The sequence below is a fragment of the Guillardia theta genome (assembly GCF_000315625.1).
Source record: "Guillardia theta CCMP2712 unplaced genomic scaffold GUITHscaffold_41, whole genome shotgun sequence".
NCBI classification, from domain to species: domain Eukaryota; class Cryptophyceae; order Pyrenomonadales; family Geminigeraceae; genus Guillardia; species Guillardia theta.
Genome location: NW_005434633.1, coordinates 129,343 through 154,003, shown reverse-complemented (window position 1 = coordinate 154,003; position 24,661 = coordinate 129,343). Strand labels below are relative to the sequence as shown.

The window sequence follows — 24,661 nt, the reverse complement described above, 5'->3', positions numbered from 1 at the left end:
CGCATGCGGCCCCCACATCATTCCAGATGGCACGGCCTACCTGACGGCCTACTGCCTCCGACTCCCGGGCCCCGGCCCGCCGGGCTGCCCGGCAGTACCGTGTACCGTGGCAGTACGGTACGGTCACTGAGTCACGCGGGGCGGCCGCGGCCGCGGCCGCGGCCCGGCTGCCGAGCACGGTCCGGAGTCACATCGGGAGTTGGACTGAGGCTGATGGTCCACTGAAGTTTAACTTAACTTGGAGCGAAGGAGACTCATCATTAAATTCAAGTTCAAGTTTCTTGATCGGATAGATTTGTAGTGGCAGAACAAGTTCAACAACTTCACGACCCGATGAGCTCTAGGATCTGCGTCATGCTGGGTCTGCTCGCGCCCTCGGGAACCAGGCATCTCTTCATGAGCTCTGAGATCTTTTCCGAGGATGTCGAAGGGATTTCCAGCATCTTGTGCTGAACACAAACGACGGTGATGATCTGACGGTAAAAAGATGTCAGGTGATGACGGTTGACAAGTCAGCGGGAGCGCACTGACCTCGATCACGTTGACGCATTCGGAATGGGGAACGCGGCCCGTCTCAAGCTGGCAACCAGGTCACTCTAGATCGTGCGACGCTTATGCGCGAACCTCCCACACGACAACCCCGAAGCTGTACACGTCAGCTCGGAGGTACTCTTGGACCTGATCGTCAGCTTCAGCTACTGGAAACAAGGGCAGGGAACCAGCGACTCTGGCTCGCATCTTATCTTACCTCTCGACATTCTCCTCTCAAGATCTCAGGGGCTGACCATGCAGGAGTGCCGAGGCTTGAACCTGCGGTCGTGTCGTTGCCTGTCTCCTTCGACAACCCGAAGTCGCAGATCTTGCAAGTCTTGTCCATGGTCAGGAGGACGTTCCGACTCTTGAAATCCCTATGTGCAATCTGCAGGTTGTCAGTCTTGGCAGCTGAGTAGCATCGAAGCTGCTTCTTACATCCTTGGCGTGTAGATAATCGAGGCCGAAAGCAAGCTCCGTGATGATCCTGATACGTTCTTCCTCACTTTGCACCCCGCGAGCGTCGATGTAGTCTCGGAGATCTCCTCCCTGCGCTCTCGTCATAAACCCTCGTGCGATGGTCCAACATGTTTCTCAGTCTCTTCGCCCCTCTCCTCGTACCTGAGCTAGTTCAGTCACAAGGATCGGAACTCGTGGGGTTGTCTGCACAGATGCCGAACATGCGGAGGACGTAGGGGTGAGACAAGCGGCAGAGCAAGTCAATCTCGCGCGAGAAGTTGTCTTGAGCTTGACGCATCTGAGTCATGTTGTATCCTCGCATGTCGTACACTTTGGCACAGACAAGCATGTTGGAGTATTTTGCCCGGTACACCAGGCAGGACCCTCCCTTAGCGAAGGGCTCTGCCTCGATCTGCATCTGCGATGCGGCGATAGAGAAGCGCTCAAGGTTGGACGATCGTCGCTTCTTGGAAGCTTCTTTCCCGCTGAGTCGACTTGCTTGTTCCAACACCTTGTTCACATCATTCCGCAGGCTTTGAATCTCACCTGACATAGCTGACTGTCAGAACAACACAAGAAGCTCCTCGAGCTTCACCTCCCAGGTCCTGCAGCTGATCCATGATGCCAGTCAGCTGCTTGTCCATCTGCGGCAGGAGAGCTGAGCGCTGCAAGATCTGGTTGACCTCCACACGCGTGTCTGCTTGCAGTCGGCGCATCAGGTTGCTCATGACCAGCTCCAGCTGTGCTTGCACTTCCTTGGACTGGCTCTGCCACGTCATCATCAGAAGGGTTGCTGTTCAGAGAGCAACACTTACCAGGAAGCCGCTGGATGTCCAGAAGGCATACAAACGGCCTCCAATCCCTTGGGAGGTCAAGCGAGAAGTGATAAGATCACGAAACTGTTGGAGCTTGAGAACAACTTGGTCGAGCAGTTGTTCTGTGCTCTCATCCAGGCTCTTCACTTCCTCGGCGAGTCTAGCAATGCTGACCATCACTCCCGAGCACCATGCTGACATTCTCTGACACTCTTGCTCGGCAGCTCGGTAGGTATCAACATGTTTCTTGATCTCGCCTAGGATCACGAAGATACTTCCGAAGATTGGAGCTGCCTGTCCGATGCTGAGGACACAGCTGGCAACACTTCCAGCAACATCTTGTACCCAAGGCGTTCCTGTGAACACCATCTCTTCGAGGTCTGACGTCTTGTCATCCATGGACGACAAGTCAGTCCCTGTCAAAACGATCTCTCCCAGCTCCGACATCTTGGAGTCGGTATTAGAAAATTGAGAAGAAGCAAAGTTTAATTCTGCGCTTTCAATCGCGGTGTTTGAACCTTTTTTCTGCACCTTGTTCGTCTGAGCAGTAGATCGTTTTGCTCTCCGCCTGTCACAGCATCCAAACAGAACATCAAGCAAGGGTACCCCGGACTTCCCCTGTCTCGCAAACCGAAAGCCAAGGAAGAGGAGCAACAAGGCAACAACGCCTCCGATCGATCCACCAACGATAGCTGCAGTGCTTGTGCTGTTCGATCCACCGCTGTAAGTTTTAAGGGGCAGTAGCACGTTGAGAGGAAAAGATAAGGGAATCAGGTAATCCCAACGAGTGTCCACAGGCGAGAAAAGGATTTGTTTTGCACTTGGCATATCATACATTCCAAGGTAGAGCTTTCCATCAGTCTTTTCTACCTGGAAGTAGATCACATCATCTACAAGTGCCATGCATAAAATGGTGTTCGTATCTGTATATGCTACTCTCTTGGTGGGATCGCCTAACTTGACGTAACCGACAGATTGGACCTCCATGACCACTACGTATTGTTTCGAAACAAACAATTGCGCTGGTCGGTTTGCAGAGAACCCATAGTACGAATACTGAGAAATTGCAAAGTCGCTGTCACAAAGACCTTGAACTACTCCAGCAGGAGAAACATGGCAGATTCGGTAGTTGCTTCCTGAAGGAAATCGATCGCTCATGTTTCCACCAAAGGGGCACGATGAAGACAAGAAAATGACTCCATCATCAACTTCTGCATGTAGTCCGGCAGAAAAAGAAAAAGAGAACTGGAGGGGAGATGAAACGGCTGATCGCGCTCCCGTTTTTGTGTCCAGCAGCGCATCGGAATTTGATGAGCAACTACCAAAGAGAATGGTTGTGCTGTCAAGCGCAACCATTATTGGCCCACTGCAAGTTCCAAAGCTGAATCGCCCGGCCGAGTTCGTGTCGTAGATTTTGTATTGCTGTGTTGAATCTGTTGATGAAACAAAGCCAGCAAAAAAAGTTCTACTGACAAAACTTGCTTGAAACTGATTGCTGGTATCAATTGCAGTAGATGTTTGCGTTGAGGGATCGTACACAATTCCATTTTGCAAAATAATTTTCCCTAGACTCGTCTCTCCAGCAAACGATGAGATGAGACTTGTCAATGAGCTAGAAAGAACCTTATAATTCCCTCCTTTTGATACTATGTAAATTTCATTGGATGACTGCAGAACTTGTATCAACACACTTTCGACTGTTTGAAAGTTCAGCCGGTAGATCGAAGTGAGCTTTTGGGAGTTCGGATCTTGCTGGATCAGACCATTCTTGCCCATGTATGAAAACGTCTGGGCAGAGACTCCGATGACCGTCATCCCATCATACTGAGCGAAGGCATGGCACACGAGCGAGGCTATGAGCCCGCAACGAGCCAGCATGCCTACGTGCGTTGATGTGAATAATGCTTGACGGCAATTGACCGTCTTTTCACGGTGGGGTGGACAGATGGGGGTAGGGTACGAAATGGGGGCACCGACACGGGATACATGGGGGTTCAGATAGGGAATATGTGGGTAGTGGGACCAAGGGGGTACAGATTGGGGGGTAGAATTAGTGGGGGTATATGGTGTGACGTTTGGGACCTCTGGTGGGGTACAGGCTGAGCGAATTTTAAAAAGTTATACACACGAACAATATTCGATCATTTGTACCAGCAGTGGTCCGTACAAGTATTATAAAATGACGGGGATATAATACATGTAGGTGACCCCTCGTGCAAGTCGTCAGTGCCTTCCGAGTACTCACTGCTGCTGGGCGGTGCGCTGCACTGAAGATTCGCAGGATCCTATCCGGCAAACCTACAGCCCCAGTTCCGCCGGCCCGGCCCGGCCGGTCCGCCGGATCGGACTGCCGGGGCCACCCAGCCTGATAGGTCGAGACATAACTGCTCGTACTGATTTTTAACTTAACTTTGAGTATATTTTTGATCACAGTGAGGCCTGGGATAAGTCCTTGGGATAAGAGTGGAAGTGAAGGCGATGGTGGAGGGGAGTGTGGAGGAGAGGTAGAGTTAGCTCAACAGTCTCCCAGCATCAGGCATGATGAGTTGCATCAAGGGAGCGAAGAGAGCTTTCTGCATCAGGCATCAAGGGAGCTCTCCGCGCAAGAACAAGGTATCCCCCGATGATACAAGTTGGGCGCTCCCGACTGGCGTGCTTTCAGAGTTAGCTGACTTGTCCGACGGGTATAAGAATGCAGGGCAGGTTGGAGGCGCTGGGAGCGTCTCTTCCTTGGAGAGCAAGCTCAGCATAGACTTGAACATAGCCAAGGACATTCTCCGCGCTCATTCTGAACGCCAGGAATCTTTTGCAGAGTATCGGGACGCTATCGCTAGGGAATGGGAAATCAGCCTGAAGTCTCAAGCTCTTGCCCAGCAGGGCATCCTGCAGTCTCTAGCTGAACTCATCCCAGGAGGAACGCCAGACAGTCCGCTCGCCGGATTGTGCGATTGTGACGACAAACAGTGGGTGACGGAGTTTGCCGATGTGTTGATGGCAGTGGCAGCGAAGATGAAAGTGAGGTCCAGAGACAAGAGCGAAAGGAACACAAGAGCAGATGCCTGCGAGAACACCAAATTTTGCATGGAGGAGGGCAAGATGGCTGTCTTTGGGAAGTTGTCGAAGTTTCACGATGGGCTTATCCAGGACATCGGGTTACCAACGGCCGATCTGATGGCAGGGATGAGAAACGAGCACTGCATGAAAGGGGATTCCGATGTTGAGTTCTTCTCGCACAACTATGGATCCACGACAACTCCGATGAAGGAGTGGTCCTCTGTCATGGACGCAGAGAGGAGGAAGCAGCACTCTGTGGGCAAGAGGCGTATCCAAGCGGCAGAGGACATCCTTAAGTTGCCCCACGTCATCATGGCAGGACTTGCGAAGGAGGAGGTGATCGCCCTCCAGCTCTACACAGGTGAGGAGGAAGTTGTTGTACTTTGACAGTCAGAGGGTCTCCCTTGATACATGTTGTAACTTACATAAGACATGTTGTGTCTTACTGAAGACATGTAGTGTCTCACATGAAACATGCTGTGTCCTACATGAGACGTGTTGCATCTTACTTCAATGCCCGAGCAGGTCCGATGTTCGTCAAGTACAACACAGTCCTGCGGAACCCTTCCGACATCAGCAACGGAGCTAAATCAGCCGAGGTCGCTGCCCTCAGAGGGAACAAGTACACGACTACGATCTTCTGCATCGTCAGCGGCATCATCAAGTTGTCCCAGGTGACGGTCCTGCCCAAGGAGAGAGTGGTCTACCGCGGGTTTCATGGCCTGCAGATTCCTCGGGAGTTCCTGGAGGAGGATCAGTACGGAGTGTCAGGAGGAGTCGAGCTGGGCATGATGAGTACCACGACGGACGTCCAAGTTGCGCTGGAGTATGCCACGAGAGGGGATCACCCGACTGTGTTTGAAATCTCTTGTGGGGCCGTCGACCGGGGAGCTTCGGTCAAGTTCCTTTCTCAGTACCCAGATGAAGAGGAAATACTGTATCCCCCGCTGTCCTACCTCGAACTCATCAAGAAGCCTCAAATGCGGGAGCTCGGGAACGGAGTGCTGGTCCGTGTGTTGCCTTTGAAGATCAACTCCAACATGACTTGTTCGACGATCGAAGACATACTGGGAAAGAGGAAACAGCTCTTCATGGCCTTGATCAGCAACATAGTGGAGGATATTGAGTCCAATCTCAATGTCGTGATGGCGTCTGCGGAGGTAAACGAACGACTCTCCAAGAGCGATTGGGACATACATGAAGGTAATCATTGGAAGTTGAAGCAGTCTATCACCGACGAGTGCAATGAGTTGTTGAGGGTGTACCGGGAGTCGAAGGCTCATGAATTCAATGATGACGCGTTCCATATCCAAGCTCTCACCCAGGCAGCGAATCTGAAGAAGATGTCCATGAACAAGTTAGACTTCTGGTTGAAGCACACGTCTGGAGACGCGTGCGACCGATTAGTCAGGGAGGATCTGAGGATGGTGCACCAGCGCAAGCTAGCTCACCTGACAAGGAAGGTATGGGCTGTCGACACTGACGACCAGGAGCGAGCAGAGGCAGCTGCTGAGACATGCAAGCTGCTGGGTCTCTGGCCGGCAACGATCAATCGATGGGAACTATCCGCCGCTGCTGAAGCTGTCGAGAGGGGACAGGCGGATCTGCTACAGATTCTCAAGCTCGCAGGCCATAAGCTGGATGGAAGCATGAGGTACAGTGACACGAGGAGCAGCTACATCGAACTTGCAATCTCCTTGGGATACACTCACACAACACGAAAGCTGATTGAGTCGGGAGCAACATTGGTGTTTCAAACCGTCAAGACCAGGACAACCGTGCTGCATGCAGCGTGTGAGTACGGGCAGGTGCATCTAGTTTTGCTGCTTGTTGAACTCAAGGGAACTGAGATTCTAAAGTGGAAAGATGATCTGGGAAACACCTGTGCCCATGTTGCCTGTGAGCACGGACAAGCGGAGGTCTTGAAGACGCTTGTAAAGCTCGCGGCTGAGGCAGGCAATGAAGAGCTTTTCTGGGAAATCAGAAACAACTCGTCGACTTGCGCGCACTTAGCATGCGACAACGGACACGCGGACGCGCTCAGGGTAGTGTTGGGGGTCGGAGGCAAAAAGCTTGCCTTGATGTCTCGGAGAAACCAGAGGACCGGTGCGCATGAGGCTTGTAAGAACGGGTCTGCTGAGGTGCTGAAGGCGCTGATAGAGGTAGCGGGCAACGAAATTGTTCACATACAAGACGACGAAGGTAGAACATGCCTGCACGACGCCTGCTCACGCGGACGACTGGACGCCATGAGAGTCGCCGTTGAAGCTGGAGGGGTCAAGTTGATCTTGACTCGATCCTTACACGGCAGGACCTGCGCGCATGAAGCTGCAGAAAACAAACACTCTGTCGTTCTGAAGATCCTTTTGGAGATCGCGGGCAAAGATCTAGTCATGTGCGCGGACAAGAATGGTAGGACCTGCCTCCACGAGGCGTGTACGAGTGGAGACGTCGAGGGGCTGAAGGCCATGCTGGAGCTAGGGGGCAAGGACCTGGTCATGTGCGCGGACGAGAATGGTAGGACCTGCCTCCACGAGGCGTGTACGAGTGGAGACGTCGAGGGGCTGAAGGCCATGCTGGAGCTAGGGGGCAAGGACCTGGTCATGTGCGCGGACAAGAATGGTAGGACCTGCCTCCACGAGGCGTGTACGAGTGGAGACGTCGAGGGGCTGAAGGCCATGCTGGAGCTAGGGGGCAAGGACCTGGTCATGTGCGCGGACAAGAATGGTAGGACATGCGCGCACGAGGCGTGTACGAGTGGAGACGTCGAGGGGCTGAAGGCCATGCTGGAGCTAGGGGGCAAGGACCTGGTCATGTGCGCGGACAAGAATGGTAGGACGTGCGCGCACGAGGCGTGTACAAGTGGAGACGTCGAGGGGCTGAAGGCCATGCTGGAGCTAGGGGGCAAGGACCTGGTCATGTGCGCGGACGAGAATGGTAGGACCTGCCTCCACGAGGCGTGTACGAGTGGAGACGTCGAGGGGCTGAAGGCCATGCTGGAGCTAGGGGGCAAGGACCTGGTCATGTGCGCGGACAAGAATGGTAGGACGTGCGCGCACGAGGCGTGTACGAGTGGAGACGTCGAGGGGCTGAAGGCCATGCTGGAGCTAGGGGGCAAGGACCTGGTCATGTGCGCGGACGAGAATGGTAGGACCTGCCTCCACGAGGCGTGTACAAGTGGAGACGTCGAGGGGCTGAAGGCCATGCTGGAGCTAGGGGGCAAGGACCTGGTCATGTGCGCGGACGAGAATGGTAGGACCTGCCTCCACGAGGCGTGTACGAGTGGAGACGTCGAGGGGCTGAAGGCCATGCTGGAGCTAGGGGGCAAGGACCTGGTCATGTGCGCGGACAAGAATGGTAGGACGTGCGCGCACGAGGCGTGTACAAGTGGAAGCCAGGCTGCACTTGAGGTATTGGTGCAGCTTTTTGGAAAGGAAATCTTACTGTGCAAGGACAACAAATCCCTGATGTGCTTTGAAGAGATGAGGAACGAGGAGAACGCAGGGACTATTTTAACAGCCTTGAGGCTGGTTGGTCCAGAAGTCTACCTTCAGACAGACACGGCGAAAAGAATGTCTCAGTACCTAAAGTGTGACGATGTCTACCTTCGTGCTCTGAGAATGTGCTTCCTCATCATGTGCCCCGGCAACACGCAAGGAAGTTTGTTGCTGGCAGAGCTTCAGGAGCGCTGGCAGACGTTCATGTCTCCGGATGAGCATGGGAGGACGTTGTTGCATGCAGCATGTTCGATGGGTTGTGTAGATGTGGTCAGAGCCCTGGTGAATGCCGGAGGAACAGAGCTCGTCGCTAGGAAGGATGCCTACGGCAGAACCTGCGCCGACCATGCAAGGCGACGAGGGCGTTGGGATGTTGTCAAGGGTGTGCTGGGGGAGAGCTTATCTGCTGGAGAGATTGCGCTCAATCCAGAGGCGGGAACAGAACTTGACGAGCTTTATGCTCTACATGCTGCTGATGATGCTGATGCTGCTGATGCTGCTGCTGCTGCTGCTGCTGCTGCTGCTGCTGCTGCTGCTGCTGCTGCTGCTGCTGCTGATGATGATGATGATGATGATGATGATGATCAAAAGTAATAAAGAGTGAATGCCAATCGACATCGACGAGCTCAGTCTTTACTCAAAGTTAAGTTACTGAAAATCAGTACGAGGAGATTCAGGAGAGTCGAGGAGGCTTGACCCTGACACTGTCGTCAGAGGCCAACATGATCGTACTTAGCCACCACACCGCCGGTTCAGCGGCCAGACTCGTGGGCCCCGCCCAGTGTGCAACCGTCAGTGTCCGAGGAGTGTTGCCAGCCGGTCACGAGCCTGAGTCGGAGTTCAACCACCCGGCGGCCGGGCCCGGCCGGGCCGGGCCTCAGCTCGGCACCCGGTGCGATGGTGACCCGGGCCGGGCCGTGTCGACATCATGGGCCTGACAAAGAAGGATTTTGTCCTTCGAAAATATTTCAGGTCACACTTAGACATACACTTTTGCCGAAGGATGGAAGGAGGGGAGGAGGAGACGAGAGCAGGGTCAGCGGAAGGGAGCAGGGACATGGCTCCGATCACGCTCTCCTCGCACAGACTTCCTCCTCCTCCTCTCCCCTTCGCTGCTGCTGGAAGCAGCGTCAAGGAATCCCATGCGGTCACTCCTGTGCCAACGTCCAGAGGAGGGGAGGACATCAACGAAGCGCTGGAGCAGCTGGAGTGGATCCATCCTCCCTCCCTGTGCGTGAGCAAGAGGCAGAGATTTCAAGCCGAGTTTCACGAGAAGAATATGAACCAACTGCTCGGGTGCGTGCTGCCCTTGCGTGTTTCTTCCTTACCCACCTCCACTTCCCCTAAGACCCCTTATCCTCCGTCTCTTGCAACTCTCCTTCCCTTCCTCTCTCGCTCTCCTGCGTCCTCTCCTCTCCCGCCTTTGAGATCCTCCTGCTCCTGCTGATGACATGGCAGGTTCTGGTCGGAGCGATCGTTGGAATGTGCCAATATTCCGAAAGATGTTGTCAAACAGCTTGAGCTCAAACCGCGAGCAGTGAAGCGAGTTAGTTTGCCAAGGGCGAGCGATGGGGACGAGGCTGACTGGCATGCAGATCATGCGCAGTGCTAGCGTTGAGGAGCTGAAAATGAGCGAGCCGACGAGCTCGAAGGCGAAAGTAGCCAAGGGGAAACAAGCGCCTTCGTTGGAGATAAGAGAAGACGCATGTTATGTGAGTATGCGATGAGATGTATGTTATGTTGGTGAACGAATGCCGTTGTTCTGTTGGTGCGCGAATGTTGTTGCTATGTTAGTGAACGAATGTTGTTGTTATGTTGGTGCACGAATGTTGTTGTTATGTTGGTGAACGAGTGTCGTCTGAAACACACCTATGAAACTTTGTTTGAGAGTTCTGAGTATGGAGACAGATCATGGCCCGAGCGTGCGAGCTATTTGCAATGGACCTCGCAAAGAGGAGTGAGCTATACATGCAGAACCAATCTTCGACCAGAAGGACTGTGGGGCTGGTTGTTGTGATCAAGGTCTGAAGGTGTTGGTTTGACTTGTCAATGTTGCAGGAGGACCTGCTCGGTGCTGTTGAAAGGACGGATTATTGCGACTTTCTCCTGGATGTGGCTCGTAGGGATGACGTTGTTGACAGTAAGTTTCTTTTTCTGAGCGCATGCTGACTGTTGATGGTGATCAAACACGTTCAGACATGAAGGATGGCCGTGAGCAAGGAACCTGACTGTGCAAACAGAACTGCTGAGATCTTAGTTGGAAGTACTCAGACAGTCTGGACAGAGTAAGGTGTGACAAGGCTCTGATTAGCAAGATAGTGAATACCGATGGCGAAGTGTAAATTATTTATTCAAGATGTAAAATGAGCACAGAAAAGAGCTCTGCAAATGTCAGTCCTATTCACACGATTCTTGCCTCTTCCTCTTCTGGCCGATCAACTATACCGCTGGTTTCAACACAAACACTGCGTCGTCCAGAACGTAGTAACTGCAAATCATTGTCATTGCGATAGTCTCTAATTATCATCCCCAATCAGCGCTATCCATGTCATCGCTGTCACATCTATTTCGATTGTAATCATCTCAACCTTCGTCGTCTACTCCTTTTCGTCCCTCAATCATCATTTGCAACCACAGAACTAACACCATCATTTCAATACCTCAACAATCATCATCATCATCATCATCATCATCGTCATCATCATCGTCATCATCATCATCATCATCATTACCGTCACCATCACCGTCACCGTCTCACCACCGTCACCATCACCATCACCATCACCATCACCACCATCATCACAGTCGCCACCACCACATTTCAATCATTTCCCATCACAGCTTGTCTATCCACTCACGGACTGTCGACGTCTCCTTGACAGAGATACGGGACTCTAGAGAAGCTGATCACTTGGAGCTTGTTGGGCGTCAGAATCTGAACTTGAGTCACCAACGGCTCTGAACAGCAAGTGCCCCTTGCCTTCTCCTGGAACTCGTTCACCGCCGCCTCCCACGATGCTCGTGGGTTCAGCTTCAGGTCCTGTACACTGTGACGACCCCACAATCATGTTCACGCCGTCCACACCTGCTCAGGAGGACATTTTTTCCCCATAGCTCCACACTCGACGTAGGGGCGGAAGCTGGAGCGAAATTCAGCGAGCAGCAGGTAGTTTGGCGCGAAGAACGGACGGTAAGGCGACGGCCAAGACTATCCTTCCTGCTCCAACACGCTCAGATGGAGAAGTTTGAGGGAGTGAAGAGGACAGAAACGAGGACCTGGGTGGGAGAGAACAACGGAAGCACAGCAAAGGAACGTAGGAGGAGAAGGATAGGGTGGAGAGAAGCCAAGATGGGTTAAGAAGAAGAGGGAGGGAGGGAGGGAAGGAGGGAAGGAGGGAAGGAGGGAGGGAGGGAGGGAGGGAGGGAGGGAGGGACCTGTTTCCTGCACAGCTAGCCGATGCATATCAAAGAGCAAGTCTTGGGGGCAGGAGCAGCGATCCAGGACATTGAAACACATGACAACCTGGACTACCCTGTGAAAAGAAATCTCTGGGCAGAGATAAGGGAAAGGACATCATATCGGTTGGAAGGAAACGAGTTCAGGTCCTGAAAAGACGTATCGTAAGGTTTGAAATCCTTCCCGACAAGTTCAGATATTCTCCATCCCCACCTGGGTGTGTACGACCTCGATGCCCTTGCGCGCTATAGCATCGACACATCTGGAAGGAGGGTGAGGACAGGCAGACTGACGTGGCGCCATCACGATTGAGAGGCCTCGGTCGCTACGATCTTGACACAAGAGTCAGGGCCCATGTCTCCACCGTTGTGTCGGGTGTAACGGTACCTCCGAGAAGAGCGGGGCAAGCTCCAGCGTCACCCCGCCGTCTCCGGCCCCAATGTCGATCGCCCGGCCGAAGGAATGCAGCGTCGAGTTGATCGTGAGCTCGTTGATCCCGCCCTCTCTTCCTTCCTGCTTGACAAGTTCAACACACCTCGCTCTATCCTGCTCACCAGCTTCTCACAGGCTCGCTGAGCAGGTAGGCCAGTTGACTTCTGTCGACAACATGCATGTGGTACATCTCAAGGTACGCGTTGGCGTCTGTGTTGGACATGAAGATGCCCGCCATCGTCCGTAGCCAGCAAGCTGAGGGGAAGAAACAGTCAGCTCCTCTTGGCAAAAACGTCGAGTGAGAACCAAAGATCGAATGGCGGGGGTGACAAGAGAGTTGTTCTAGGGTGCGATTGGTGGCTGACAACTGAACGAATTTGGTCCTTCTGTGGAGGACGATCAGCTCCAACAGGCAGAGCATGCGACAAGGTCAAGTGATACATCTTTTCGTCGACTTCATCAAGCTTGCAAGAGTAAACCAGCGTTGACTTGAGAGCATCCAGCGACGTCAGCGAGTACTCGCGGATGAGGCTTTCATGCGACATGTTGCTCTGCAAGCTCCTGTTGACCCAATACTTCGGCATGGTCGGCTTGCGTTGAGGCGAACAAGCAGTTTGCAAGCAAAACTCTTCTCTTGTCTGTTCTGTTTGACGAGCTATCCAACTGCACCGCGCAAGTATCAATCCATGCCGACAGAAAGAGTCGTCGACCGCCTTCCAAGCATCCCCTCCTCTCTACCTTCACAGCTTCTAGTAGACCCCGGACCGAGACCTCTTTCTACACATTCACTGCCTCCTCCTACACTTCCTGCCTCGGCTCTAGCGCCAGCGACTTACTTCCAATGCTGACTTGCATGGAGCACAAACAAACGAGAAAAACGTTCTCATCCTCTTCCTCAGTCTCATACTCACTCTCCACATCGTTGTCACGCCCCTTGCCATTATCATGCTGATCTTCATGACCATCTGCATGCCGTCTCCACCATCCTCCTCCTCCTCCTTCGTCATCACCATCCCCAAACCCTCTTCATTCCTCCACTGGACTCATTTCGCTCCCACTCGATGATCCAGATTTTGCCCTAGAATCTATCCTAGAATACGTCACAGACTGAAATAGATTGTTATCCCAGATTCTGTTCTAAATTTTTGTGCGGCGGTTACAATCTGGTTTGGAACGTTACCACGCTACCTTCAACGGTTTAAATTCAAAATGGCGGCCTGACGGGATCGCTAGCGAGGGAAGGGGAGGGTAGGGTGATGGGACGGGGAGGAGGAAGAGGAGACAGAGGTGGGAAAGGGCGCAGGAGGAGAACATGGCACGACATGATGAGCAGGGAGGAGAGGACAGGAGATGGTGTCTAGATCAGTGAGGGACAGAAGTTCAGACAAGGGAGGTGAAGGAGAAAGAATGAGAGTTTTGTCAGAGTGAAGATAGTGGAGAAGATGTATAACACCTCTGTCAATTTTGAATCAACTATGCAGAATACAGGATCGATGACTGACAACCGCAAGCGCAAGTCTGTCTTCAGGTGACGCATCGTCGAATTCGGATGTAGCAGTGAGCCTGAATGCAGACAAGCGAAAGAAGATCGCGAAGAGAATGAGTCAGATCACTCGGACGTGAGTGGAGAATGGCCACAGGAGGGCAGAAGCTCCAAGATCACGAGGGTCTGACAGTAGCGATCAGGAAGAAGTGATCATCTCACATGCTGGCAGGAGTCTGGTGCAACCCAGCAGAAATCACGGAAGGTGTGGAGGAGCAATCAATTTTGATCATGATCGTTGGACGATGTTTGATGATGCATGCAGACTGATGCAAGTGATCGAAAGTCAAGGCATGAAACTGAACACAGGAGAGGCAGGGAATCCCAGCATGTGAGAAAGCAGGGCGGGTCTCTTCTTTCTTTTCTAATCCAACCCAGGAATCAAGAACAAAAGAAAACCACCACGAGAACAAACGAACTGAGAAAGCAGAAGTTGATCAGGAGCGCGATGAGCGAAAGAAAACAAAAGAACACAGCAAGAGAGAATCTCATAGCCAAAGGGTAATTCATATAATCTCGTGTAACCTCCGAACATGCAAGTAATGTCTGTTGGCCAGGACGAGAAGTCATCCAGGTCTTCCAAGACAGCTCACAAGGTCAGTCACATGCACCTCATCTCAAACACTCGCTCACGTACGAGCCTCGCAGCATTTGTCTGAGAAGGAGTCCAAGAAGCGGGTGATGAAAGAGCGATGGCATGCGTCCTCAGCACAATCTGATGCTTGCCGTACAGACGATCGAGGAGGAGGTCAGCGAGGAAGAGCCTGTTGAGGCATCAGTTGCGAAGAAGTCAAAGAAGGTCCAACTGACGTGTGATGCGATGGTGGTAGTTGATGCTCCTGACAGGAGCAGGTGGAGAAGAAATCTGCTCGAAGCCCTCATGCTTCACATCACCGCAAGGTATGAAGCATCGGCAGGACAGCGGCATGTTCTGATCGCATCTGTAGAGTGAGCGTGCAAGTAAGGTCCACGATGATCAGCCGGCAGCTTCCAAGAAGTCTTCCAAGTCGGAGAGAGTGAGCCTTTATTTGTCGTGGTTCAACCCTTGACGACTTCACAGCCGTCCAAAGCTGAGGCTGGCAAAGATCTCCCGGCCCATGATGGCGAGGCCAAGCTTCCCGAGTACAAGAGCAACTTCTCAAAGCTGGTGAGCTGGAGAGCTGATGATGTAATCCTCCATCTCAATCGTGTCTGCTGCTCAGGTCCTTCACGAGGAGATTCCTGCTGACCTTCCGGTTCCGTTTGACTTGGCGCGACGCGGTTTGGTTGGTGATGTGGAGGATGCGCAGGAGCCTCGGAGACTGCAGAAGCTGCTCGAACTCATCGTAGAAGCTGAGACGGCGAGTGTGAGGTAAGCAGGACAGGATCGACTGCTCCTTCGCTGCGGTGAATTTTCAACCCGCCAGGCGTGTCTATGGCCACGAGGCTCCACAACTGGTCGAGGCCTTCGAGGAAATCTGCGCTCAGTTCATCATGGAGACAGAGAGAGTGACGATCAACAAGATGAAGCGTCTCTCCAACCACCGGCTGCCTGCTCAGACCGCTTACGCACGAGGAGAGGTTGAGAGGCCAAAGCCAAACCCTCTCAACGACCAGCGGACAGCTGAGGAGGCAGAGCTGAAGGCGCTGCTGGCCAAGTTCCAGGTGAGGAGCTGTTCTTGGGAAGACAGTGGATGTGTGTTGTGGTTACGGATCTGTGCAGGAGGAGGAGAGGAAGTGGGAGAGCGTGTACGAGGCGTCGACCAAAGTGAAAGGTAGGGAGCAGAGTCGAGCTGATGTGAAGTCATTGATTGACCTCCTAGACACGGATGAGAAATTCGCCAAGCTCCCCAAGAGCGGAACTATGCTCCCGTCCTCCCATCCCCTGATGCAGGTCTCCCTCCTTTCCCCTCCCGCACGATGCAAAACTTTTTCTCCTCTCCTCTCCTCTCCTCTCCTCTCCTCTCCTCTCCTCTCCTCTCCTCCCCTCTCCTCTCCTCTCCTCTCCTTCTCTCCTCCCCTCTCCTTCTCTCCTCCCCTCTCCTTCTCTCCTCCCCTCTCCTTCCTCTACCCTCATCGTCATCTTCGACTCAGATCTGAGACACTCACGCAGGAGTTGAGCATCATGGACAGAAACCTTCTCCTCAGTCAGAATGGCTGCTCAGAATTCCCAGACCTCATTGAGTGGGCAAGGAACTTCATCAACACTGGAATGGACAGGTACACAGATGCTTTCTCCCTCCGTGTTCCCTTCCTCGTGTTCTCAATCACTCCCACCTGCCCACTACCTCCCTTCGAATACTTCCCCTCCTTCCCTCTTCATCTCCTTTCGTTGCATATCGCGTTCTGATGTTCCATCCAGGATGCGAAGCGCTGTCGCGAGCGCGGAGGAGAAGTCGGAGAAGCTTCAGAGCCTGCAGGAGAGCATGGTCAAGTCCATGAGGCAGACCATCCTGCGGCCTTACATGAGTGAGTGCAGCTCGTCCGGCTCGTGGGTGAACTGACTGGATGGCGCAGAAATGTCGAACCCCAAGGATCTTGTCAAGGCTGTTACGATCTGATCCTCTTCTTGCAGCCCCCCGAGCCGCCTGTGCTGACTGAGTAGCGTCACTTTTAAATTGATTGACTGTAACCTTAACTAGATGAGAAAATTTACGTGGAATGATGGTAAATAAACACGTTGATCGCTGATACTATCATCAGAGTCACATGGTGCTCTTACTACGGATCCGGAGCAGTCAGACCCCAGTGACTCGATCAGACCCTGTAACGGTGCAGCGGTCACCGTGGGACCGGGCCCGGCTTGCGGCGGCGGCTCCGGCGGCCCCTCCCCCCCCCCGGCGGCCCGGCTGCACTCGGACATCTCGGATGATGGGCGGGTTTAAAAAAAAAGAATTAAACGCTTTTGTCTGTAAAAGAGAAAAAAAGATCTTTAAAATCGAGTCTGTTTTTTTGGTCCCCCACAAGAGGTGGGGAAGAAGGGAGGGCGAAATGCAGGGTGTAAGATATGGAGGAGAGAAGAGGAGGAGAGGAGAGGAGATCATGATCGGTGAGAGATGAAGGTGTGAAAGTGATGGCAACTATGAGAAGAGAAGATTGAAGTGTCTTTGAGGTTGAGAGTATGGTGAATGGGCGAGGGAAGAAACGGAACGAATGTTGCTAATTGAAACTGGCTAGAAGGAGGGTAGGTAAAGGGTGGAATATGAGATAACCCCAAGAAGGCAAATCCTGAACACCAGAGAGAAACTACAAAGTCTACAACAAACCTGTGGCTGGAGCGATGACTCTGCTTACTGGAACGCTCCTTCTGTCCTTTGTCCTTTCCTCGTACGGGGCAGGAGTACACGGTCACCAAGATGTGAATGAATCGACGCCTATCAGGTCTCGATCGCTCGTTCGAGATCGTTCGGGGAAGTTGGAAGTCGATCCTGAAGGCATCGCCTTCCTGCGCTCCCCGAGTGTCATCAATCAAACGCTCAAGACCATAGGGATCGTCGGGCAAGCGCGGACGGGCAAGAGTTTCTTCATGAACTCGCTGGTAGGAAGGTCGAGGGTGTTCGAGGTCAGCAGTGGAGACGAGGGGTTCACTAAAGGCCTGTGGATCCACCAGCTGCCCGAGGAGGAGGAGGAGAAAAAGGAGGAGGAAGAGCAGGGCGCTTGCGAGTCAAACAACAAGACATGCGTGCCGAAGGGTACGATGACGATCTTGGTCGACTCGGAAGGTTTGGGAGCGCCAGGAGGGACGAAGGTCTACGATACGAAGATGGTTGCCTTGACTGCCATGCTGTCGTCAGTCTTCTTCTACAACACGATGCGCAAAGTGAACAAGCTGGACGTGGAATTCTTGGGCGACGTAGTGATGTTCGATGAGGTGTTCAGGAACATCAGTGACGAGCAGTTTCTAGCCAGCAGCATCGTGTGGCTGGTGCAGAGTTACAGCAGCAGAGATCGCTGCGAGGACTACCCGTCAAGGTTCTTGAGGAAGCTGGGAGACGAAGCGAACGAGGAGCTGGTTATGCACGACCGGGTGATCGACTATGTTCAGGAGAGGATGATGGAGAACAGAATCTTTTGCCTTCCCTACCCCAAGACCAGACCGTACAAGGCGGAGACGGAGCTGGCAGAGCTGGCGTACGAAGAGCTGGACGGAGACTACACGTCCCTCATCGAGAGGATACGGGGTTTCATCAACCAAGTCATGCCCAAGAGGGGGATGCTGAGCCGTCTGGTGACAGGGGGAGAGCTTGCCAACCTGGTGGAGAATCTCGTTCCTAGCTTGAACGACGTGCATGCAGCTGCTCGCGCTCTCATCTCCTTGAGGGCTGAATCTGCCAGGCACAACATCACTGCTCGGGCTGTGAGGGAGTTGGAGGACGTGGAGATGCCCCTGCGCGACTGCTCTGACCTCCCTCCCTCCATGAAGACTCTAGTGCAGGCCTGCAGCAACGTGATCGAGGAGCTGCTGCCTACGTTCGACCAGCACGTGCTGGGTGATGCCGGTCTGCCCGAAAACGTGCGGGAGAAGGCAAGGCTGGAGGAGAACCTCAAGTGGATCTTTGACGCGACCAAGGCGAGGATAGAGGCAGGTTGGAACCGTTGCAAGCCTGACAGCATCTTCCTGGTGTTTCGGGACTACTACCTGCTGCTGTACGTGATGCAAGTCGACGTGCTCATCCGCATCGTGTTCGAGGTCTACCTCTCCTGCCCCCTCCTCTCCCGCGGCCTCCTCGCCATCCTCAGCAGCCCGAGGGAGGTCGCCATAACTTCTGGGATCCTCAATATGCTCCCTCTTGATATGATCTGCCACGAGATCACACAGCTGAGCCACCTCCTCTCCTCCTCGCACTGCCATGGGATGCTGCGGATGCTGGCCAGCCTCCTCCGGCGGTTCGTGGAGGCCTGGGTCTCATGGATTTCCCCTGAGTGTACGAGCATCGGCAAGTGGGTGGAGGGAGTGCTCCTGTGGAACCCGGTGCTGATCTTCCCGCTGTTTGCTGTCTTGCTCCTGATCAGATTCTCTCCTCTCGTCGTGCTTGCAAAGCTTCTCCCTCCCGCTCTGGTCCTCGTCTCCTTCCTCTCTACACACCCTGCAGAGAACCCTCTGCACGCCGTTGTGCTCGCCCTTGCTCTGATGGCGATGCTCGGCTATGCTGTGACGGAGGCTGTAACGAGCTTGACCAAGTCGCCCACGAGGAGGAAGGAGGAGGGGGAGGAGACGAAAGTGTCGGAGGGAGAGAAGGAAGGCAAGGAAGAGCTCGAGGTCCCTGCGCCTCCTTTCCTCTCGGCACCATCGGGCAGCAGCAACGGGTCGAGGACCAACGTATCTTTCAGGCACAGGGCCGTCGATGTGCTCCGAGGGAAGGAGAGGAGCGAGGAGTGGAGGAAGGGACTCGAGAGGAGCATGTCCGATACCAACCTCCATGCTCACGAACGGTCGAGACTTTCGTTCCGCTCCTCCGGATCCTTCGGAATGAGTCAGATGTCCATAGGAGGAGGAGTGCGAGAGGACGACGATCTTTGGATGTGGCTGAACCATCAGCGCCTGCTGGAGTTCCGAGCCCACAGGACGGACAGGCCGCACGTCATGCTCTTCACAGCGAAAATGAGCCTCCCGAAGCTCTTCTCCTACGCTGCCAGAATCTTTCGTCACAGGATCGTCTTCGGCTGCGTCCATGTGGACGAGGAGGAGATGATGAAGGAGTATGGGATAGATCCCGTCCTCCTCCCTCGCCTCATCCTCCACAAGTTTCCGAACCAGGATGCCGTTAAGGTGTTCCAAGGCAAGATCTCCCTCCTAGAGCTCTGCAAGTTTCTAGTCGTCGCCTTGCACGAGGACGAGGTCGTGGACTTCTCAGCTCCCTCCAAGGACCTCCCCGTCATTCGCTCGCAGGACATGGCAGAGGTCGCCGACCGCTCGCTCCCCCTCGCCATCCTCTTCGTTGAGTTGGAGACGACGCCGCAGATCTGGAGCTACATGTCGCTCCTGTTCCAGGAGGTCTTCCAGTTTGCTGTCGTCCCCAAGAGTAACGACTTGCTCTGCGAGCTGTACACCATCGAGACGTTCCCGGCGATGATAGTGATCGGGGTGAACGATAAGGAGGTGCATCGCTATGAAGGCGACGTCGACTACTCGTCCGTCTCGCTGTGGCTGAGTGACGTGTCTGTCAGGATGGACTGAAGCAGCAGCAGCAGCAGCAGCAGCAGCAGCAGCAGCAGCAGAAGGACGAGAGGAGAGGAGGGGTGAGGTGAGAAAAAGTGAAGGCAAGGGGCAGGAGGAGAGGGCGGAGCGGTGGTGAAGACAAGGACAGGGATGGAGAGGAGACCAGCAGGAGGACTTCGTCTTTGACATGCGACCTTTACAACCTCAAGAGCTTCAAGTTTTTCCCAGCTCAGCGACCTCTACATTTACAGCAATCAATACAGCCCTATGAAACCAACTCGGATCCTGCCCCGGCTACTTGGAACCAGCCCTGCTGTCGTGTATCACAGCCTTCGCTTCCTCCCCCATTCCCCCTCCTCACCTCTCGAACGCAGTGAAGTCAACCTTGTTGTTCCTCAAAGCGCCGCTCGCCGTCTTGTAGTCGATGGTGATCTTCTGCTCGGTAGGTTGGATGTGATGGTAGACTAGCTCGATCTCCTGCAGGTGTCAGCTGAGCAGCAGATGGCAAGCAACACGACTCACTTCATCCTCGCTGTTCTCAGGGGAGACGTTTAGGTCGTCTGACGTTATCGTCCGCTCGTGTCTAGCACTCTGTGAAGGAATCTTCTTTTCGACAGTCGCTGGTTTTGCCTTTGCGATCTCCTCCTCCTCCTCCTCCTCCTCCTCCTCCTCCTCCTCCTCCTCCTCCTCTTTCTTCATGCTGTCGTCTTTCTTTACTTCCTCTGGCTTTGATTCTGCAGCCTTGCTCCCTGTTCACATCGGATCAAACGACATCCGGCCACGTGGAATCGAAACTGAACCTGCCGAAGTCAGCCTGCTCGCCAAGTTTGTGATCTCCGAGGAGAGATCCGCCAAGACGTTTCCTAAACTCGATCTTGCCCTCTGCGCAAGTTTTCTCAGTCATCACAGGAAGCATCCTTGCACTGCAACAAGCCTCACGTTCAACCATCTTTTCTTAGCCGCCGATGGAGTCGGGGGCTGGGACTGCTCCTGCTCCTGCTCGGTCGGCAAGCTCACTTCCGACTGTCTTCTTCTCAAGATCTTCTCGGGGAACACCAGCCTTCACACACCATCTCTCAGCTCCTTAACAAGCCTCAATGCTTCGATCGCTACCTCGCCCCACTTTCTAGAGTAACTTGATACTGAATCTCCTTCCCGACAGCGCCCAGCACGAGTTCATGACTTTCGACTCTGAGTTTCTCCTCAGCTGCTTCTCATCATGACAACGCACAGATTTCTCACCTTCCGTACATCGCTTGCGACGGATCCTCGCTGTTGATGTTCACTACGACCTAAAGGGTTGTCAAATCGAGTTTGTGCCATTCACATTTGTTTTCTTGCATCGTCTCCTTTCTGGAATCTCGGCTGGGGAGTGATGCTCTTTGTTCTTCTTCTCGCTTTCCTGCGTTTCTTCGCCTCCTTTTCTTCCTCTCGTTTCTTGCGTCTGATCTGCTTCTCCACCTCCTTCTCGTCCACATCTTCCACTGTTGTGTCCTGGTGGGCTCCTTCGTCCCAGTATGTTCCGTTCTCAACGCTCAGTCGAGAGATAGATCTTCGCCATGCTTTTGGAGCGTCTTTCATTTTCCTCAGCCGCGCCTGCGACGCACAGAAGTATCGAAGATCAGTGGTCACAACAAGTTATCAATAGCTTTAGACCATTTTGAGAGTGAAGGACGACTTTCTCCTCGACTTGAGCTCATGTTGTCCTGTCTTGTTGTGGTCCTCGAAGACTTCATCAGGGTTCGCTTCCTTCTTCTTCTCCTTCTCCACCATGAGCGTCGTCCCGACCGCCATGCTGGTCACAACCACTGCTGAGGCTGCACACCCCATTGCGATAAGGTAGCGAACTGAGTCCACCCTACCCCCATTCCTGACCTTCCAAACTACCCTTCTTCCAAAGTTAGTGCATCTCCTTCACTGACCCCTGGTAATGACCGCGTTTTGGTACCACCCCGTCCAGGCCTGGGATCACTAGCTCAGTTCAAGAGCCGACTCTCAGTCACCCGGGGCGGCGCGGCCGCCCGGCCCAGACCGCCCCGCCCAGCGGCGGTAGCCTGGTATACGGTGCGCTCGGCCGTGACCGGGTCACTCCGAGCGCCGGGCGGCTGAGCCTGAGTCGACTCTCCTGATTGTCCTCGTACTGATTTTTAACTTAACTTTGAGTAAAAGAGTCGAATTTACCGACTCTATGATGCTTACTGAACGCTTTTTTCCGAAAACCCCTTTGCTAGTAACTCGCGGCGGCCCCGGCGACGAAGGCCCCGGGCCCGGCCCGGCCGGCCCGGGAGTCTCACCGGGTCAGGTCGAGCTGGAAACTTGAACCGACTGCAATGAAGGTTACAATGATGAGGGAGAGGGGAGAGAGGGAGGGAGGGAGGGAGGGATATAGATGGACGGATGATGGATGGGATCTGAAATTAGGACAGAGGGAGGAGTGAGAAGGGAGAGGACATGAGAAGCTAGAGGAAAGGAAACGACAGGGGACAAGCAGGAGAAACCTGACCTTCCCCACTCAGATCTTCTCGTATGGCAGCAACGGTATAGCTCAGCTCCGGGCAAGGGTGAAGTCCAGCGATCTAGTTTCGCGTCCTGCCAGGCACGGGTCCAGATATCACTTCCTGCTCGTGGTGACCTCTTCCACAGCGTCTCGAACTGGACAAGGATCTTCTGCCTACACTCGGGGAACTGGAGAGGGGCAGTAGCATCGCTGGTGAAGAATGAAGGAGACGTTACCATAGGCTCGGTGGGTGTCATAGACCCTCCTTCCAACCTCCTCCTCGCTCCCTTCTACCCAATCCTTCCTGCCTCCTGCCTCCTGCCTCCTGCCTCCTGCCTCCTGCCTCCTGCCTCCTGTCTCCTGCCTCCTGCCTCCTGCCGCTCCTTTCTCTTCCTTCTTCCAGCGAGCCCATACTCAGTCTCATAGCGATGTCGGGGTGAAGTGTACTCGCAGGTAGTGGAGCTGAGCGACGAACAAGTTTCCCTTCTCGACAAGTTTGAGGTTTCTTATCACAAAGAGTCAATGAGAGCGATGGTCTACTCGCCAGGTGAATTATCGAGTCTCCTCGTCTTGTGTACAAGTCTCTTTGACAACAACATTCCCCTCTTCGTCACCTGTAACTCAAATCGATATGCTCCACACACAATCTGCCCTCCTCCTCCTCCTCCTCGTCCTCCTCCTCGTCCTCGTCCTCGTCCTCGTCCTCGTCCGTCCTGCTCGTCCTGCTCCTGCTCCTGCTCCTCGTCCCCACCGTTGCCTGCCTGCCTGTCTGCCTGCCTGCCTGTCGATTGCTAAGGCCATCTCGCTCTCCCCCTTCTCTCGACACTCCTCACTCTTCCCAGCAGACGGCATCCCCGAGCACGAGCTTGACGTCTTCGCGTACGTGGCCGACAAGCCTTCCTGGAAGGGCCCCCCTAGCGAGCAGTACCTCGTTGCTATCTACCGCCACCTCCGGGAGCACTGGAGGGCCCCGGGCCTTCACATCCCCATCAACAGGTGGGAGGAGGAGGCAGGACGGGTTCAGAACGTCTCCGACTGGACCCACCCGGGTATCGACAAGCTGCAGCTCCCTTCCCTCTTCATCGAGCTCAACACCCGCCTCCCCGAGCCTCTCGTCATGCCGAGGTCCATCCGAGTCCTCGAGGAAGCTCTTGCTCAAGACTCCTGCGTCTCCTCCACTGCCGATCTCCACGACGCTCTTGCCGTCGACGCCAGGGCTGACCTGCTGCGCACCTTGAAGGAGGAAGGGGTGTGGAACCTTCGGGAGATGCTTGGAAGGCATCGTGTCTTCATGTACGCCAACCCCGCTACGGGGCTCGGAGCATGCAGCATGTGCGGGCCAGCGACTACCGACGCGAACTTCCTCCTCGTCTCCGGTCCTGGTGGGCACCTGCTGGCGGCTCCTGCTCCCCAGCAGGGGGGAGCCGGGGAGCCGGTGGAGGGTCAAGTAATGGTGATGCCTCCCCAGGGGCTGGGGTTCGTCGACGAAATCTACGCGAGGTGGGGAATGAAACGGCAGAGGGTGAGGGTGGCGAAGAGGAAGGAGGAGGAGGAGGAGGAGGAGAAGTTTGCCTGGATGTATGTGCATGATCCGTTGGCCCTCCTGGGCCTCGTCCAGCAGGACCCCAGCAACTACAAGATGATTCCTGCGAGATGGCAGTAGCCTAGTTGTCGTTCCTTTGGTTCCTTCCTCTCCTCACACCTCTCCTGCTGATTCCCCTAGTCCTCGTCCTTGTCCTTGTCCTTGTCCTTGTCCTTGTCCTTGTCCTTGTCCTTGTCCTTGTCCTCGTCCTCGTCCTTGTCCTCGTCCTCGTCCTCGTCCTCGTCCTCGTCCTCGTCCTCGTCCTCGTCCTCGTCCTAGTCCTCGTCCTCTTCTTCTGTAGCTGCTCTCTCATCGATACGTGTCTGCATCATCGATCAAAGTTTAAATGGAACAACTAGCACGTCTTCCTGAAAGCCAAGAGTCCTTCCATTCACATCTTTAACTTAGGGATTAGTTTGCTATCCCTTCACTCTCCCGCTCCTGCTCCTGCTCCTGCTCCTGCTCCTCCTGCGATCACTTTCTCTATCGGCTGAACTTGCCGCCTGCCTTCTTCTCCTCTCGCGCGCTAGTGGGAGGGAGGGTCGGGGTTCGCGATCACCCCCGGATGACAGGATGATGCGGAAAAAAACTTCAAGCTGGAATTCCTAAGGGAAAGAAAAACCCAGAAGAACAAAGAAGAAAGAAGAACAAGAAG

General features: G+C 54.2%; 10 protein-coding genes across 10 annotated transcripts in view; 6 read left to right on the top strand and 4 right to left on the bottom strand.

Moving 5' to 3' along the window:
• Positions 1-739: 739 nt before the first annotated feature.
• Positions 740-1,288, bottom strand: GUITHDRAFT_72389 (hypothetical protein; the record flags this gene model as incomplete). The annotated part of the gene is made up of 3 exons (XM_005831195.1): positions 740-919; positions 970-1,100; positions 1,183-1,288. 3 exons carry the CDS (start codon positions 1,286-1,288, stop codon positions 740-742), a joined length of 417 nt encoding a protein of 138 aa, XP_005831252.1.
• Positions 1,289-5,560: 4,272 nt separating this feature from the next.
• GUITHDRAFT_62307 (hypothetical protein) lies at positions 5,561-5,824 on the top strand (the record flags this gene model as incomplete). Its single annotated transcript, XM_005831194.1, has 1 exon — positions 5,561-5,824. A coding segment is annotated over one exon (264 nt), but the record flags the coding sequence as incomplete, so codon positions are not given.
• Positions 5,825-7,366: 1,542 nt separating this feature from the next.
• GUITHDRAFT_57809 (hypothetical protein) lies at positions 7,367-8,074 on the top strand (the record flags this gene model as incomplete). The annotated part of the gene is made up of 1 exon (XM_005831193.1): positions 7,367-8,074. A coding segment is annotated over one exon (708 nt), but the record flags the coding sequence as incomplete, so codon positions are not given.
• Positions 8,075-11,210: 3,136 nt separating this feature from the next.
• On the bottom strand, positions 11,211-12,829 carry GUITHDRAFT_109725 (hypothetical protein; the record flags this gene model as incomplete). Its single annotated transcript, XM_005831192.1, has 9 exons — positions 11,211-11,396; positions 11,442-11,496; positions 11,889-11,962; positions 12,027-12,075; positions 12,120-12,145; positions 12,201-12,326; positions 12,379-12,500; positions 12,552-12,631; positions 12,687-12,829. The coding sequence occupies 9 exons, from the start codon at positions 12,827-12,829 to the stop codon at positions 11,211-11,213; spliced, it is 861 nt and encodes a 286-aa protein (XP_005831249.1).
• Positions 12,830-13,595: 766 nt separating this feature from the next.
• On the top strand, positions 13,596-16,328 carry GUITHDRAFT_139820 (hypothetical protein; the record flags this gene model as incomplete). Its single annotated transcript, XM_005831191.1, has 18 exons — positions 13,596-13,638; positions 13,734-13,773; positions 13,819-13,864; positions 13,932-13,993; positions 14,054-14,119; positions 14,363-14,384; positions 14,437-14,466; positions 14,522-14,587; positions 14,635-14,688; positions 14,736-14,804; positions 14,849-14,935; positions 14,991-15,139; positions 15,195-15,432; positions 15,491-15,542; positions 15,591-15,661; positions 15,881-15,987; positions 16,130-16,236; positions 16,285-16,328. 18 exons carry the CDS (start codon positions 13,596-13,598, stop codon positions 16,326-16,328), a joined length of 1,353 nt encoding a protein of 450 aa, XP_005831248.1.
• A 470-nt stretch (positions 16,329-16,798) lies between these two features.
• Positions 16,799-17,614, top strand: GUITHDRAFT_87478 (hypothetical protein; the record flags this gene model as incomplete). The annotated part of the gene is made up of 1 exon (XM_005831190.1): positions 16,799-17,614. A coding segment is annotated over exon 1 (567 nt), but the record flags the coding sequence as incomplete, so codon positions are not given.
• A 1,836-nt stretch (positions 17,615-19,450) lies between these two features.
• On the top strand, positions 19,451-20,202 carry GUITHDRAFT_153005 (hypothetical protein). Its single transcript, XM_005831189.1, has one exon. The coding sequence runs from the start codon at positions 19,661-19,663 to the stop codon at positions 19,943-19,945; it is 285 nt and encodes a 94-aa protein (XP_005831246.1). The 5' UTR covers positions 19,451-19,660; the 3' UTR covers positions 19,946-20,202.
• A 19-nt stretch (positions 20,203-20,221) lies between these two features.
• GUITHDRAFT_109722 (hypothetical protein) lies at positions 20,222-21,757 on the bottom strand (the record flags this gene model as incomplete). Its single annotated transcript, XM_005831188.1, has 9 exons — positions 20,222-20,237; positions 20,289-20,404; positions 20,450-20,676; positions 20,728-20,809; positions 20,867-20,987; positions 21,041-21,118; positions 21,170-21,219; positions 21,389-21,523; positions 21,584-21,757. The coding sequence occupies 9 exons, from the start codon at positions 21,755-21,757 to the stop codon at positions 20,222-20,224; spliced, it is 999 nt and encodes a 332-aa protein (XP_005831245.1).
• A 696-nt stretch (positions 21,758-22,453) lies between these two features.
• On the top strand, positions 22,454-24,087 carry GUITHDRAFT_109721 (hypothetical protein; the record flags this gene model as incomplete). Its single annotated transcript, XM_005831187.1, has 4 exons — positions 22,454-22,465; positions 22,524-22,670; positions 22,878-22,971; positions 23,270-24,087. 4 exons carry the CDS (start codon positions 22,454-22,456, stop codon positions 24,085-24,087), a joined length of 1,071 nt encoding a protein of 356 aa, XP_005831244.1.
• A 56-nt stretch (positions 24,088-24,143) lies between these two features.
• Positions 24,144-24,661, bottom strand: part of GUITHDRAFT_109720 (hypothetical protein) — a gene marked incomplete at both ends in the record, with an annotated part of 4,045 nt that continues 3,527 nt past the window's right edge. Inside the window, one exon of the mRNA XM_005831186.1 lies at positions 24,144-24,281. Coding sequence (XP_005831243.1) covers positions 24,144-24,281 — 138 coding nt within the window. The remainder of the gene's footprint in view (positions 24,282-24,661) is intronic.

What these genes read in the sequence shown, in the direction of transcription:
- GUITHDRAFT_153005 (XM_005831189.1), top strand. Translation starts at nt 19,661, where the DNA reads ATGGCAGAGGTCGCCGACCGCTCGCTCCCCCTCGCCATCCTCTTCGTT.